This window comes from Spinacia oleracea, chromosome 2 (assembly GCF_020520425.1).
Source record: "Spinacia oleracea cultivar Varoflay chromosome 2, BTI_SOV_V1, whole genome shotgun sequence".
Classification (NCBI taxonomy): Eukaryota; Viridiplantae; Streptophyta; class Magnoliopsida; order Caryophyllales; family Amaranthaceae; genus Spinacia; species Spinacia oleracea.
The window spans coordinates 13,214,579-13,230,343 of record NC_079488.1 but is presented as its reverse complement, the minus strand read 5'-3'; the positions used below and the strand labels follow the sequence as shown (position 1 = coordinate 13,230,343).

The window sequence follows — 15,765 nt, the reverse complement described above, 5'->3', positions numbered from 1 at the left end:
TTTGCTATTCGTTTATGTGTGTTCATTTAATACTATTTTGTATGCCTACTGGATATTGATATATTTGTATTTTAGTTTTTGTTGTGCTTAATTTCATCTTGCTTAAGTAACTCACGTACATAAATTCTTTGCTATGTTTCAGCGCAAAAGTCGATGGTTCAAGGAGGGTGATCGATTCAACAAATTATACGGAGTAGTAGTTATTATAATAAATGGTAATTGTAATTTCAATTACCTTAATAATTTTTACATAAAAAAAACTTTTTGGGTGCAACCACGAAAGAAATTTGTAATAGTTATGATTAAGTGTAATAGCGTTCTATTTGCATTAAACCTATATTTTTTTTCCAATTACAAATTATATGACTTTATACCCATACCTAACCATCAACATAACAGTTTTCAAAAAAAAAATATAGCTTAAATAAATAAGGGTTATTCATAATTTTATTAATTAAAAAAAGATTTTCCGTGAAATTAGCATGCTGGTAGTTAGATAGATTTTTTGATTTTGTTAATATGTTGGTAGATCTTAATAAAAAGGTAATTATGGTAGTTAGGATAGATTTATCTATCCAAAATTATAGGATGGATTATCTCCATCGAAAAAAGTTATAGGGATTAGTTTACAAATTTGAACGACTTATTAATTTATGAGTAGATAATTATTGTAACGGGCTTCAAAATAAAGTGTGAGTAAATTATGCATTTAATTTGCATTTGTAGTTTGATTAAAAAATGGGTGTAATCTTAATGGCCAATTCATAATTTCGCGATGATACGGATTGTCGATTTCGCCATTTTTTTGAATCTACCCAAGATGATGGAACTCCAGTTAACGAATATGTACTTTTCATTACAAACCCGTGCATCACACGGGCTTCAATACTAGTAAGTTCATAAAAAGGAATGATTTTCCCACGTAACAAACATTGTGAAACACCCTAAAAGAAGGAAAATATTTGGTTGACCCTAAGGGTTGTCAACCCCTAAGATACATACTTCCTCCGTCTTTTAATACTCGCAACGTTTGGACTTTTGCCACTATTCATATAATATATTTTGACTATTCGTAGTGTTTTTTATATAAGATAAAACATAGTCATGTGGGATCTTGTTAGATTCGTCTCAATGTGTATTTTCAAAATATCAACTTTTTATAATTTTTGCATAAAGAGAATTTAAGATATAAATGATTAAAGTTGTGCATCGACATGCGTGAAACTAACAAACGTTGCGAGTATTAAAAGACGGAGGAAGTATAACATAAAAAAGTTTCAATGTATTTGTAACCAATCAAAATTCAATATTGAAGGGTTACCAACCATTAGGGTCATTCTATCATTGTCCCTAAAAGAAATACTATGTAACAAACAAAAAGAAACAGAGAGATAGTAGAAAAATTCAACTACGGCACCTGGAAATAGGGAGTACATTGCAGAATTCAATGTATCTTTCTATCTTCATTCCCTTCTGCTAAATTTGAGGAATATATGCTGTAATTCTGTAAATTATCCTGGCACCTTGGGATTGGGATCAAGATAAAATTACAATTCCTTTATTTAAGGAACAACACCTCCCCTCATAAAAGGATTATTTTGGAAAGGCTAATTTCTAGTGAACACGATATTGCAACATCTCAATATTGGGTCATTTGATTTGCCACTTACTTATAGTCACTTACTTATTCAAGAAAAATAAGTTTGTTAAATTCAGATAAGTCATGATATGGAAAATAAGGTTACTAAAATTTATCACTATAATAAGTTTAGATAAGATACTTGCAAAAAGTAAAAGAAAAATCGAGATAAGTTCAGAAAAAATACCAAAAAATCAGGTGAATAGAGCGCACCCAAATATAAGACCAAAGACGTAGTAACTTTGTAGCTAAACACCAAGCAAATGTGCATAGTTAATTGAAGATGTCTTTCGCACAAGGGAATCGTGCTACGAGATAACTAAACTTAGGCACTGGGAGTTGTGTCATCATTGGAATTGAAAGCCCGACTTATCGAAACAACGGACCTCATTGAGTGGAACACGGTGTGTGACTAAGTCAAACGACGTAGGAAAAAGAGTTACCACATAACACTCTGGTTTTATAGTAGCGATAAAACATGTAGAAATGGAAAATTTGGTAGGACATACATGATTATGTGAAGTAATGAAAGAAATTAGGTCAACACATAATTTATTCTGCCGATAAAGTTTACCCGGATATTAATGTATGAATGAAGTTAAGATGGAGAAGGAGAACATGTTTAGTTCCATGATGAGTAAGTTCTCCACCAAGATTAGCCGGTTGATTGAATCTCATCCCTTAACCCTTTGCATAAGCCATAGTTTTAACAAAATTAATTAGCTTAATGAGTAAAACCTCATGGAAATTGTTACTGTTACAAGATATTGGGTAAAACCTCATCGAAGACATAGAACTACACATTTGTTGCAAGGTAACTTATAATCAGAAGAGATAGTTCTTAATTTATAATCATATATTTATATAAATAATTGTGAACTAAAAAATTGGTGTAATTTAATGAAAAAATAAATTATCCTAACAAATCAATCTTACTATTATAACAACACGATTCACATAAACGAAATGGAAAAAAAAATCAAAAAGTACAATACTATGTTAAAACCTGATTTTTTTTGGAGAGCTAGTTTTTTTACGTTAATGTCTCTAGCTAAATGCGGATGTGTAAACGTAATTTACCGAATTAATAGTATTGGTGTTAAATGTTAATCAAGAAACAATTAAATATAGCTCGTTGATGATTGGAAAAGTATCATGCATCAAGCAAAATATATGTAACAGGATGAAACAAATGAAGTAGGTTCTTGAAAATCGTAGTCACCGTATATATATTTAGTGAAATTTTATTTTAAATTAACGTACAATCACATTAAGGAAGCCTAGCTAGTTCTTGACAAGCACTTAAACGAATATCGACTAAAAAAATCAGTGTAATTTAACAAAAACGATGCTAAGAACTTATCTCAACTTATCTGAATTAATCAAAATTTATTTTAGTTATAAATTACTAAATTATATTTGACCAACCCTTATTTTTCTTGAACTTATCTTATCTGAAATTATTTTTCTTGAAATATGTGGAAACTAGGTGAACATAACAGATCCTAAATGTGTGTAGTTTTTATCTACGTTAAAGCCTCTACATGCAAATAGGTAAAAGTAAATTTCTTCTCGTGCGTTCTATTCACCTGATTTTAACTTATTTTTTCTGAATTTACCTGAACTTATCTGAACGTATCAAAACTTATTTTAGTTATAAATTGTACTTGGTCAACCCTTATTTTTACTGAACTTAATTTTTATAAAATAAGTGAAAATAAGGTAAAGAGATCAGACCCAATGAAAAAGAGTTGTTTTCACCCACTAAGTTCATTTATAATCCCTAATAGTCCCATAGACTCCAACAAAACTCACTGGTAAGTGGTCAGTTGGTCAGCATATAGTCTTATGTTTCCTTTGACAATGTGTGTCTGGAAAGTCTTCACTAGGGGCGGTTTTGAGGGCGTGTGGAGTGAGCGATAGAACAAGGACCTAAAATTTTAGATATAATATATAGAGTAACTAGTTTCCTAGTGGTTAAGGTATTATTGCGTAATACCCAGTGTTTTGGGTTCAATCTTAATAAGTTCATTTTTTTAATGCTCTTTCCGACCCCTTAATCGTGATGTCATTGTAGCCCCGACACTGGTCTTCACCAATAATGGCCGATTTGTATTATAAGAAAAATACTTTGGTATACCATATTTAGACATAATTGTATCATCATACTACACATATAGTGAAAATAAATCCGATATAGACTTAAAGGCAATACATATATTTACTTCCATCTTATTCAACCAAAGAAATAAGATTAAAATTATTTTTCTGCGAAATATTCAACACAAGTGGCCCATTAGCTCAGCTGGTTAGAGCATCGTGCTAATAACGCGAAGGTCGCAGGTTCGATCCCTGCATGGGCCACATTTTTCAATTATGCGGAACCTCTTTTCCCAATTTTTTTTTAATAAAAGTTACACTATGATTTCTATCTACAATGTTTTTAAGTTTCAAAGTTTCTCATTGGTTGATTACAATACCTTTTAGTTCTCTATAATATATTTTTAATAATATATTTTATTTATTTTACCTTTTTCATTGTTTTTCTTCATCTACCTGCTCCTTTTAGTTACTCGTATAATATTTTGATAGTAATGGCTTACGTAATTATGTACCAACTGTTGGCTATCCGCTCATGTATTTTTATTTTTTGCGAGCAGGTAACCATTAGAGTATAGCCACTTATTTCCCACTTCTTACCCCATAATCACATTCTCATCAAAGTTCTATAATCACCTTTGGAATAGTACGCGAAAAGAGCATTTGTGAACGGAGGTAATATACAGAAATTATATACACAATTCTTTTTTTTAAAAAAAAATAGATTAGTGCATATATAATTAGTATGAGTAAATTAATTAGCAATAAAACAAATACAGAAAGATTAATTGCATGAAATTAAATGGTAGGTATAAATACGTACTAGGTAGCTAGGCTAAGCTAGCACCTAGTAGACTCATGGTAAATGTAATCAAGGACAGCAATAACTCCAAAAACGAAGGCTTGATCAATCCCTGGTTGCACAACCACATGGTACAGATCTTTGCTTGTCATTACTTTCTCTATTTCTTCTTTAACTCCAACCTGCATACATTTATATATATTCATGATAAACAACACATGCATGATAATAAATATATAAATAAGAAGCTAATTGATCTTGTTTGGTTGACAGTATATAATGACATGCATTGGGGCTTTACTTTACTTCTTTACTTCTGATCTGTTTTTTAGACAGTAGCTTCATATAGATACATTGCTGCATCATGTCATGTATATATGCTATTTCTTCCCTCTTGAAAATGATAGTCGCATAAATGAAGGGAGTGGGGGACTCGAGCCTGTGACTTGTCGATCAGTTTTAACTATTAGGCAATTAAGACATCATAGGTAGACCTGGCAAAGGTTGACCGACCCGAAACCTACCCGAAAATATTGGATCTTGAACAAGATATTATGACGTGTAACCTGAGTTTATCCGAACCCGAACAACAAGAAAAGCTAGTAATAGGTTAAACTCCGACCAGACGTGTGTTTGATCTGGCCGATTGAAAATCGTTGTATTTATAGTAATAAATGAGATTATGATGAACTTTAAACAAAATAAACATGTAGTTAACTTGCTACATTTGTTGTGTGTGTACTAATATGATTTTGATTTGAATTATACCTCATTTTATGGTTGGATTTTATTAAATATAAACCTATGTATTCCGTATGAAAATTGTTAATTTGTGCACATATTTTGTATGTTTATCACCCAAATTAATGAAAACAAAATGTACATTTTAAAATCTCTCAACCTGTTGGGTTAACCCGAACCCGAAAGAATTGGATCTTGAACAAACATTTGTAAACCCAAACCCGAAAGTGATAGATCCGAATTAACCCAAACCCGAAAGTAATTTTTATATCCCGATCCAACCTACCCGTTTGACAGGTCTAATCGTAGGTGATCAATGGTCAAACTAAGACACTCTAAAGATAATCGATCATGAAGCTTAAACTATTCAATCTCCGCTTCCATTCAGATTTAATTGTCACATACGAAATACGTACTACGTAGGACATATTCATTAATTAGTTCAAATTACACCAGCAACTTGTACAACTTGTACTCCAACGTACGTATCATAGTGAAAGGAAAATAATTTAAGTAGCCTGGCTAGCTAGGTTGATGCGATATGATGCATGTGGTACATTAATAATGCAACCAGGACATTCATTTCAAGGATAAAGAAGAGCAAAAGTGATTTATGTGTACGTGCTATATCTATCAACACTACAACATTTAATGGTGGTGAATCTGGTTATGGAATAAAGCTAATTATAGAGTCTCTAAAATTATCCACTATAGTTATAGAGGTCAAGAGAATAAGCATATATATCCACTATCTAACTTTTCTTTTTCTTCACTTTCATGAATTTTAATTATATCGGAAAATAAACCTTACGTAAAACTCCTCCCTTCTGTCCGAAATTAGTTGTCATATTGGTACATTATTAGTTTAAAATCAACATAAATATTAATTTCTGCCAAAGTTAATCAATTATTAAGTTTCATTATGGCTTTGTTCTTTTACTCTTATTCTTATTTCTTATTAGATCAGATCAGAAAAATCTGACCATAACGACCACTCGACCAGACCAGAAAAATCTGACCATGTCGACCAGACCAGAAAAATCTGACCATATATATCGACCAGACCAGAAATATCTTACCATGTCAACCATACCAGAAAGGAAAATCAAACCACACCAGAACAAATCAGACTAGACCACAAACTAGAAAGATCAGAATAGATCATGTAAAAAGAACAAGCCCTAAAATAAGAGATTACACGAGGATATTAAGGGATATGGATGGGTGAGTTACCTGTGCTATAATATTTCCCAAGGAGTCCACAATGCTGCAATTCTTGTCAGGGAAATAGCCTTTGACTTCAAAGTTCCAGTCTCTAACTTGGCCATTATTAAGCTTGGGCTCAATTGAAATTCTAACTGGGTTGTTGCTTGTTGGGATGCATGAGTTTTGATTTGGTTCTTTTATGCTGAAAACTGACTTTTGAAATCCTTCATAATCATAGTACCCTTTCCATTTCTTGTACTTGTAAATGTTTAATGCTTGAACCAAACCACCCTAGCATATCATCACAAAATATATAATTTAGTTATCATATAACACATGGAAGTACAAATAAACTTCACAACCCTAAACTAGCCAATAATTAAGCTAATAACAAGCTAATTGACTCGTCACCCAAATAATATATGAATCAACTAATGATGCATTGGCCTCTCCATTTGTAATTTGTATTGCCTTCGTAGCTCATTTGCACAAAAAACAATACTCCGTATGAATTAAATTAACTCGACTCAACAATATTGCGCATAACTATGAGGTGAAGTAACAACATAAATTGATTGTAGCGGAGGTAATTTAATACCATTATGTAGCTCATGACTAATTTTTGGGCTCGGGCGATTTTCCGAGTCATTACTTGGATAACTTTAATTTATATCTTTTTTTGTGAAAAAACAATCACAATTAACTCCTATTCTCATTAAGTTTTTTTTTTCATCACTTATTATATTTCATTTGCAAAGAAATAACATGTAGCAAGAAATGCATAGAAAAGTGGATACGTCATTAGCATTTGAATCAAGTGGTCATGGGTCTGAATCTTGTATAAACTATAACATGTGTTTCTACTTTTGGAATTTGGAACATATGTGGATGACATGTGTTGAATTGAAAAGGAGAGCGCCACATGACATGGTAGAATGTTTAGATGAGGTTTTGGAGGGTTCACCAGAAAAGTGACATTCTTATTATTACACGGGATATATTAATAGATGACTAAGGTCAATACTGTAAATTGTACAAATATACTCTCCTAATTTTTTTGGGTGTTAGTACCCGATTCACCCTTAGAGCTAATCCGGATTCGGGGCGAGCTCTGGGTGGTTAGGTTTCAGTCCCCTCCCAATTGTTGTTCCGGGGATCAAACACGGGTTCTCCCTACCAAATTCAGCCTCAATCACCACTAAACCAACAAGCAATTAGTAAATATACTCTCCTAATGATTCACAATAATGTATTATGGAGTACAAGTGTATAAAAAATAATGTAAGAAAAACATACAAACCTTTAATTGTCGAATAAGAAGAATATTATCACCATCACCATCGCGAAGAATCAACTCCCCTTTTTTTCCAAGGATCCCACAACCATCCACCTGAAAAACAACCCTTTGGCTACAATCGGTAACCACAAAACCACCACCACCCACCGCCTGTGGCCGCCGCCTCACCACAAACACAACTTGTGAAGATGAGCAATACATCTTGCTTACAATGGGCAACAAGAAGTTTGGCTTTGATGTTGCCATTTTTTTTGTTATGTTTTAGAGTCTTATAGTACGACTATTCTCATGCAAGTTTCTAAGGGCCTAACTTCTTCTTATAGAAGAATTTGTACAATAAAATTAAGGGTTTCTGTTTTCTTTTTTAATTTACAAAAATAATAATTATAATAGTTGACTTGCTCTATTCACCTTAATCTTAATGCTTATTAGACCGGATTAGAAAAATCAGACCAAAGCAGAACAAATCAGAACAAACTAGAAAAAGAAAAAAGCACTCACTTACCAGAACCTACCAGCTTAGACCAAACTAGAAAAGAAAAATTACACCAGATCAGGCGAAGAGAACAAGATCTTACATACATAAATTAAAGAAAAATTAATCCAAAGTTTGGCCAACCTTGACTTTACATATATATAGGTAATTAAGAATCTTATAGGTTGATGTTAGTTATTGCATGCATTGACGTTTTGGTGCACAACATGAGAAATTGGCCACTCATTTCTAATAAAAAGCATGAAGTTGCGTTGATAGTTTAAGTTTCCCTTTCTATGCATTTCATAAAGGAATACGTTACTTTTTGAAATTTGGCAAAAGCTCTCTATAAATATGTATAAAACTAGACGTATGTTTTTATAACTTAGAGGTTATTGCTTAGGAAGTTGTTTTAGTTTTATTTTTGGTAACTTGACGGGTTTGTTTTGGATTCTAGCGCTATGACTTGTTGAATGCCCGTGCTTTCTGTTTTTGACATGTCATACTGATCACTAGTTAATAGTTATCATTTTAAATGTTGTCTTGATTTGTTAATTTCACGTAGTTTGCGACACATTCGCTAGATCAAAATTGTTAAACATGTATGGGGGTATATGTTAGTTTTTTCTAAAAAAATGTACAAGGTAAATAATTAGTGGAATAATTAGGGGAATTTTCTCTACCCCTTGGTTGAATTCATCAATAGGTTGGAGTTTAGGTTTATAGTTCAGGACTTCAGGGTCATTTGATCAATTTTTTTGATTGGTGGTTATAAATCAATGATTTATGTTGATTTTCCCATTTAATTTTTGTGTTTCTAATACTTGTCACACCCTCTTTATAATGCAAATAACCAATTGAGGTTGGCATGAGTGGTTAAGGGCCTCTTGCTCCTTAACCAAGGTCTCGGGTTCGAGCCTTGGGAATGTAAAAAAATCTCAACTGGGAGGGATGCTGCCCATCGAGGTACCCATGCAAACTCCCACGGGAGATTACCTCGCCAAAAGCGGTGGGAACTCCTCGTAGTAGAACCAAAAAAAAAAAATAATGCAAATAGCTTATAAAAGTTCCCTTTTGTTTATTTATTTATTTTTCTCTTTCTTGACTAGAGATCATAGATCTTTGCTATCCTCTGTTGCAATCATATTTTCTCACTTTAATTTCCATCTAAAATTGTTTCATCGAACTCCTTTTACACTTTGTTTTGTTAAGATATGTCAAAAGACTCAAAAGTATTAAATTAAGTGGTCTCCATATATATCAAGACACAAACGTTCTTTTTCAATCTCTTCGTCTATTTTGTGATTAATACAATGAAACATATAATCACTTAATTAAGTACGTATAACCGGCTTAATTCCCTAAAGTGGCTTTCTTTATCTACTCCCCCTTAAGAAAGATTGACAGATGTGAGGTTTACCAAGTGGCTAAGAGGACCCCTCTCAAGGGTTAACTCTCTTTTTACTTCTGTCAAGAAAAAAAAAGAAAAAAAGTTTACCAAAAAATACCTTGGTAAATAACTAAATATATAGGTCTTGTTTGGTTTGAAACTTATAGAGCCAAAACAGGGTTGTGATGCAAATTAGCTTGTTTACTATATTAGAAAGCTATTTTAGGGTCTTTGGTTAGAAATTGTTTGCAAGAGATTTTGGCGAAGTATTTTATATACTAAAACAAAAGATATTTTACAAAAAAAATCATACAAATGAGGACTTTTTTGAAAGAGATTTTAGCGAAGTATTTATTCATACACTGAAATAACTAACAATTATATCAAACAATTTTTCACAAATACCTAAAACAACAACTAACAATTATTTATCAAATATTTTTATACAAGCAACTAATACAACCAGGTAATCAAATCAGCCAAAACAAATATCTAACAATTATTAACCAAACACTTTTAGACAATCAACTAATTCAACGAGCTAAAACAAATAACAACTAATTACTACTACCATATGAGGAGTATTTGCGCACTTGACCCTAACGTCTAAACGTAAATAAGTATTTGGTGTGTAAATATGTAGGAAATGTGTATGAATCGTAGAAAATAATGTTGGTGCAATTAATATGCATGGCGTAATAACGTAATTGTTCCGGTACTGGTTAGGAACGGTTGGAGAGGCCTGGTTGGTAGAGTGACTCCGATTCTGTGATGAGATCCTGCACAAGTGACAATGGTAAAACTAGCCTCGGAGGTGATTTGAGGATCCCCCCTCCGATGCTAAAGTCAGAGATTATGAAATATATGTTTTTTGGTCGAGTCAAATGATTAGGATTGCGTACCTTTTACAATAAATGCGGTCCATATATATAGGAATGGGTTGGGTGTACGGATTATTCGGGCCCTACCTTGGAGATAGCGACCCGTTGACTTCTTAGACAGACGACTTGTTGCTGCTATCGGCCACAAGACAACATTGGTAAGGAAAAAAAAGCAGGGCCGGTAGCGGCGTTTGCTCTTATCTATCTCATACGGGTGAAGATGCTATCTGCTTGCTGGTAGCACACCCGTACAACTAGCCCCCTCAGAGTGAGCATTGTTATTCTTGAATCACTGCGCTTGCTCTGATTTTGAAAAACTGGTTCCACACTTACTAGCCCCCCAAAAACTGTATGGCCTGACAATTGGCATTGGGAGTGAGAATTGTGGACTAATTTTTTGACTAGCCCTCTCCAGAATTGTCTGACTTCCATTGCCAGCGGCACAACATACAAATTTTGTAATTTGGTGTCGGCCTACTTGTTTTGCATGTTTACTAGCCCCCTTGCTTTTTATTGCTGACTAGCCCCCTTGCTCTTACTGCTGACTATCCCCCTGCTTTTACTGCTGACTAGCCCCCTTGCATTTACTGCTGACTAGCCCCCTGCTTTTACTGCAGACTAGCCCCCTGCTTTTACTGTAGACTAGCCCCCTGCTTTTACTGCAGACTAGCCCCTTTGCTTTTACTGCTGACTAGCCCCTTGCTTTTACTGCAGATTAGCCCCCTGCTTTTAACGCAGATTAGCCCCCTGCTTTTACTGCAGACTAGCCCCTTGCTCTTTTTTGGTCAATTTGCAAACGGAAGTGCTTTGCCTAAATTTAAAATTCGAAACAAAAAGGGGTTTAAATTCTAATTTTTTACCGCTCAAAGGTCTCCACGTGGCTTTCCTTGAATTCTGAACATGACGCGTGTTGTTTCATCATTTTATTTCAACGGTTGACGATGAACCGTCGCTTGAACTTCCGCAACTGTCACACATCAAAAGACTTATGGGCTTCTTTTTTTTTGACTACTTAAACTCTCTCTCCTTCCTAATCTTATTTTCTTTCGTCTTCTCTCTCTTGCAAATTGTCACTGCGCTTTCAACTTGTCTTGCGATAACAACCGTGTGCTCTCTCTTCTGCTCTTGTCGTGCGATTTTATTGTTGGGTTGCTCCTTTTCAGTCCTTGTTGTGAATTGCTGGTTGTATTGAAGGTATATTCATGCTTTACTTCTGTTTTCTCCCATCGCTTTTTAGTTTTTTCTTGGTATTATGTCGAGTGAGGTAGCTAGTGAAAACCTGCTGAGTGGGGAAGGGTATGATGATGCCGGTAATACTTCCCCATCCTTAGATGTGAATATTATGGATGAGGATAAGCCGGGGTCCTCTGACTACTTTGAGCCATCGTACCGGGATGCCGCGTTTGAATTGCGGTCTCGCATGAGTAATCAGGTACGAGCCGATATACGTCGTGATTTAAACTTTCTTAGTACATCTGAATTTGCGCCTGCAGTGGATGTTCCTTCAATTTCCCTTGACTACACTTTTCATTCTTGGACACAATTTATGGACCTTGCCGGCTCTGGAAATGGTCAATATGGGACTAATATTGGCAATATTGTTGTATCATATAATCAGGATGCTGTTAGAGGTGCCCACTTGGAGGATGTGGCCTGTGGCAGTCGGCAAGCTGATGGTGAGCAAGTTAGCAGTCATGCTACGGATGATATGGAGGCTGCGGTATCCGGGGAAGATGAGGATGTTGAGGAAGCAAGTGATTCAATTTTGGAGTCTGATGATGATCTGCCTGCTCTGTGGTCGGATGGAGAGGATATAACATCTCTTTGTGAGCAGGTAGTGAGGGAGCAGGATTTGGACGAAGAGCCTGACTCCGATTTGAATATGAGAAATACAGAGTTGAATGTCCCCCTCCAGCCGGCAGTAAAGTTAGGACCACAGTAATTTCGTCCGTCTGGCGGAAGAAGGCTGAGAAGGATAACCATCCTCGGTGGGCCAAAGAGTTTTTGAAACTTCCTAGTCGTTATCGGCTCGTTGTTCCCGCCAAGGGGAGTTTGATTCTGGATTGTCATGCAGGTCATATAGCCGTGTATGCCCACCATTTTGATTTCGGGCTCCGGTTTCCTTTGCACCCTTATTTGGTGAAGATATTGCGGGCTTGGAACGTACGCTTGTCCCTGATAACTCCCGCAATGATTCGGAACGTTGTTGCTTTTAACTGGTTGCTTTCATTCAAACAGTGGCCTCAGATAATTAACTTATTTCGGGGTCTGATTTGGCAAAAGAGGTATAAGAAGAAGTCTGGGTGGTGGTCCTTTTATACCAAGGCTAGCAAGATGACTGTGCCTCCCAAATTGTCCAGTTGCCATGGCTGGGAGAAGAAGTTCTATTGGCTGAGAGTCCCCTCTGATTTCCCCATTCGCACCCCTTTTTCATGACCTCATCCTCACATGGAACATTACCCTGAGAGAGAGTTGAGTTTTAGGGAGAAAATGGCGTATCGCTTTGTTTCCTGCAATCATGTTGACACTGGTTTGCTGAAAATCGTATGTGTTCCTAAGTATTGGCTTCCACCTGCCAAGTATATATGGGAGAACGGACCGTTGTCTGCTGTCGGCTTATGCCATACCCACTTACTTGGTATGGACGTGAGCTGATAGCCATGTACCCCCTTTTGTATTGTCTGTCTGATGGTGTTTATTTTATTTTATAGTCATGTGCTCATTTCTGTGTTCCTTTTTCTTGTCTGGTTTGCATACACTTGACTACACTAAGCTCGGCTTGGGAAAGAACGGTCGTCCCGTTACCAATACTCCTGTCAATCCCCGGGGTGTCTGTTCGACTCTTTCTACCTACTCGGCAACGACCAACTAGAAACGTTCTCGCGTGAGGGAGGAACCTGTAAGTGAGTCCCCTTCCAAAAAGACAAGAGCACTGAATTGCATACCGACTCCTAAACCGATTACCATTCGCAATCCTGCATCTCGAAGTACTGCTACCTCGAGTGTAGACGAGCCTCCGAGACAACATTTTTCGGTGTTCAGTCTGCAGTTGGTACTTCTGATATGGTTGGCGGATTACAATCCTTGGACTGTGGTCGTGGTGCATCTCAAGCTGTTAGGCGTGATCGTACTCGTCAATGACCTTACCATCGTCCCACTGGGTCTCGTCGTACTGCTTCCTTGTTGCAGACTTCCGGGGAAAAAAAGGATGCTGTTGTTCAGAAGGTATCAGATAAACCTACGGAGAAGGTTGTTGATGGTGGTGTGTTGGCATCTCCTGGAGTGCCGATTGTGCAATATGATGCCATGATTGTGGACATAAGGGATACTCCTTCGAATCATGACGATTAGGAGGTAAATGACACTGATGTCGGCACTTTAGACAACGTCCTAGTTCCTCCTCCTACACTTGCTGCAACCTCTGGTTATATGAGGCCTAGTCAGAGTGCTGATACCAGCTCTGGTCTGAATATGGGTTTGTTTGTACGACATGAGGAGTGGATAAAAAATACTCCCGTTGTTCTGACCCCGAAGAAGATGAAATACTTTGATGTTCCTCCTGGTAACCCTGATGAGCATGGGGATCCTAAGATTGACCTTCTTCGAGGTGAATTTGTTCTTACTGATGACTGCCGGTTTGGTGGGTGCATGGGGTGGAGGGCTCTGAAGGATCTGGCCACTCCTCGTGACAACCCTGCTATCAAGATAGATGCGCCGGCTGCCCAACATATGAATGATATGTATGAAGGAAATAATGCCCTTGGTCCAAGTATGCATTTAATGTTAAGTCTAATAAATGCGGTTCAGTATTAATTAACAAGTTAATAAATCAGTGAGATCAAGTGAGCTGAATGCCTAGCTAGAGGCCGCTTCAGTTCAAGTGGAATTAATGATATTAATCCACAGCTTACTCTTGACTGAACCCGTAGGGTCACACAAATAGTACGTAAACGGATCAAGTATTTAATGGCATTAAATACTCCATCTATGGATATTCAGAATCGACGGATCTTGGTTTCAGTGGGAGCTGAGATCGTCAAAGGCAAGAAATGAATACTCCGGAAACGATGATATTGCCGGAAACGGAAATATGGATCGTATCGGAAATATAAATATTATCCAAGTTGTAGATGTTGCCGGAAACGGAAACATGGTACGTATCGGAAAATATTATTGGAAATGGAAATATTGCCGGAATCGGAAATACCGGAAACGGAAATATTTTCAGAATCGGAAATATTATCGAAATCGGAAAATAATTCCGGAAACGGAAATATTAAATATTTGTTCGAAACGGAAATTAATTCCGGAATCGGAAATATTAAATATTGTTCGTATCGGAAATGAATTCCGGAATCGGGAATTTAATTGGAAGCGTATCATACGAATTAGCATCGGACGAGGCTCGCTAGACGAAGGCCCAGCACGAAGCCAGGCTGTCGCCCGGCAAGCCACACGCAACAAACCGCACGCCAAGCCTCGACCAGGCCCAGCGCAAGGCCAGGCCCAGCCAAGGCCTTGGGCGCGCGCGCGGATCACAGGCAGCGAGCTGGGCCGAGGCGCTGTGCGCTCAGCGTGGGCCGCAAGGCCTGCGCGCGGGTGTACGGTGCTCGTGCGATGCTCGTGTGCGTGCTATACGAATCCTAAAGCTATCGGGATTCGACATATGATTAAATTCTAATCCTAATAGATAAAGTTTATTTAGTAGAGTCCTAGCAGGATTCTAATTAAACTAAATTAGTATTCTAATAGGATTATAAGTCCTTTTCCATAACTCTATAAATAGGGGCCTAGGGTCACAAATTTATATACAACATTGAAGTATTCAAAGGTAAGATTTTGAAGCAAATACACTTGCAACCTATTTAGCCGAAATTCTTAGAACCTTAAGGGCGATTCTAGTTGGTCAATCTTAAGGCGGATCCTGACGTGCTGTGGACTATCTACGGAGGGACGACACTTGGAGTGCTAAAGACTTGTTCTTGTTCGGTTCGGGCGCAGCTAGGGAGGGCACCCTATAAGGTGTATGCACCTAAATTATGCTAAATGATTATGTGTAAATAATATGTTTCCTGGCATTAAGGTTTTCCGCATGATTTATGTTTTGTCATATGTATCATAACCTAACAGTGGTATCACGAGCCTCTTATTATTTACATAATCTAAAATGCATGACATGGTTAAATTTTACAAATTTGCAAAGAATTAAAAGGGGTGATTAATTTTCGTAATTG

At 36.5% G+C, this 15,765-nt stretch overlaps 1 protein-coding gene and 1 non-coding gene across 2 annotated transcripts; one reads left to right on the top strand and one right to left on the bottom strand.

Moving 5' to 3' along the window:
• Positions 1-3,929: 3,929 nt before the first annotated feature.
• Positions 3,930-4,003, top strand: TRNAI-AAU (transfer RNA isoleucine (anticodon AAU)). The gene has a single exon. It is a non-coding gene; the product is annotated as a tRNA-Ile (tRNA).
• A 437-nt stretch (positions 4,004-4,440) lies between these two features.
• Positions 4,441-8,372, bottom strand: LOC110797993 (protein LURP-one-related 6). Its single transcript, XM_022003120.2, has 3 exons — positions 7,789-8,372; positions 6,516-6,779; positions 4,441-4,723 (listed from the first exon to the last, which is right to left on the bottom strand). The coding sequence occupies exons 1-3, from the start codon at positions 8,029-8,031 to the stop codon at positions 4,580-4,582; spliced, it is 651 nt and encodes a 216-aa protein (XP_021858812.1). The 5' UTR covers positions 8,032-8,372; the 3' UTR covers positions 4,441-4,579.
• Between the last annotated feature and the right edge of the window lie 7,393 nt (positions 8,373-15,765).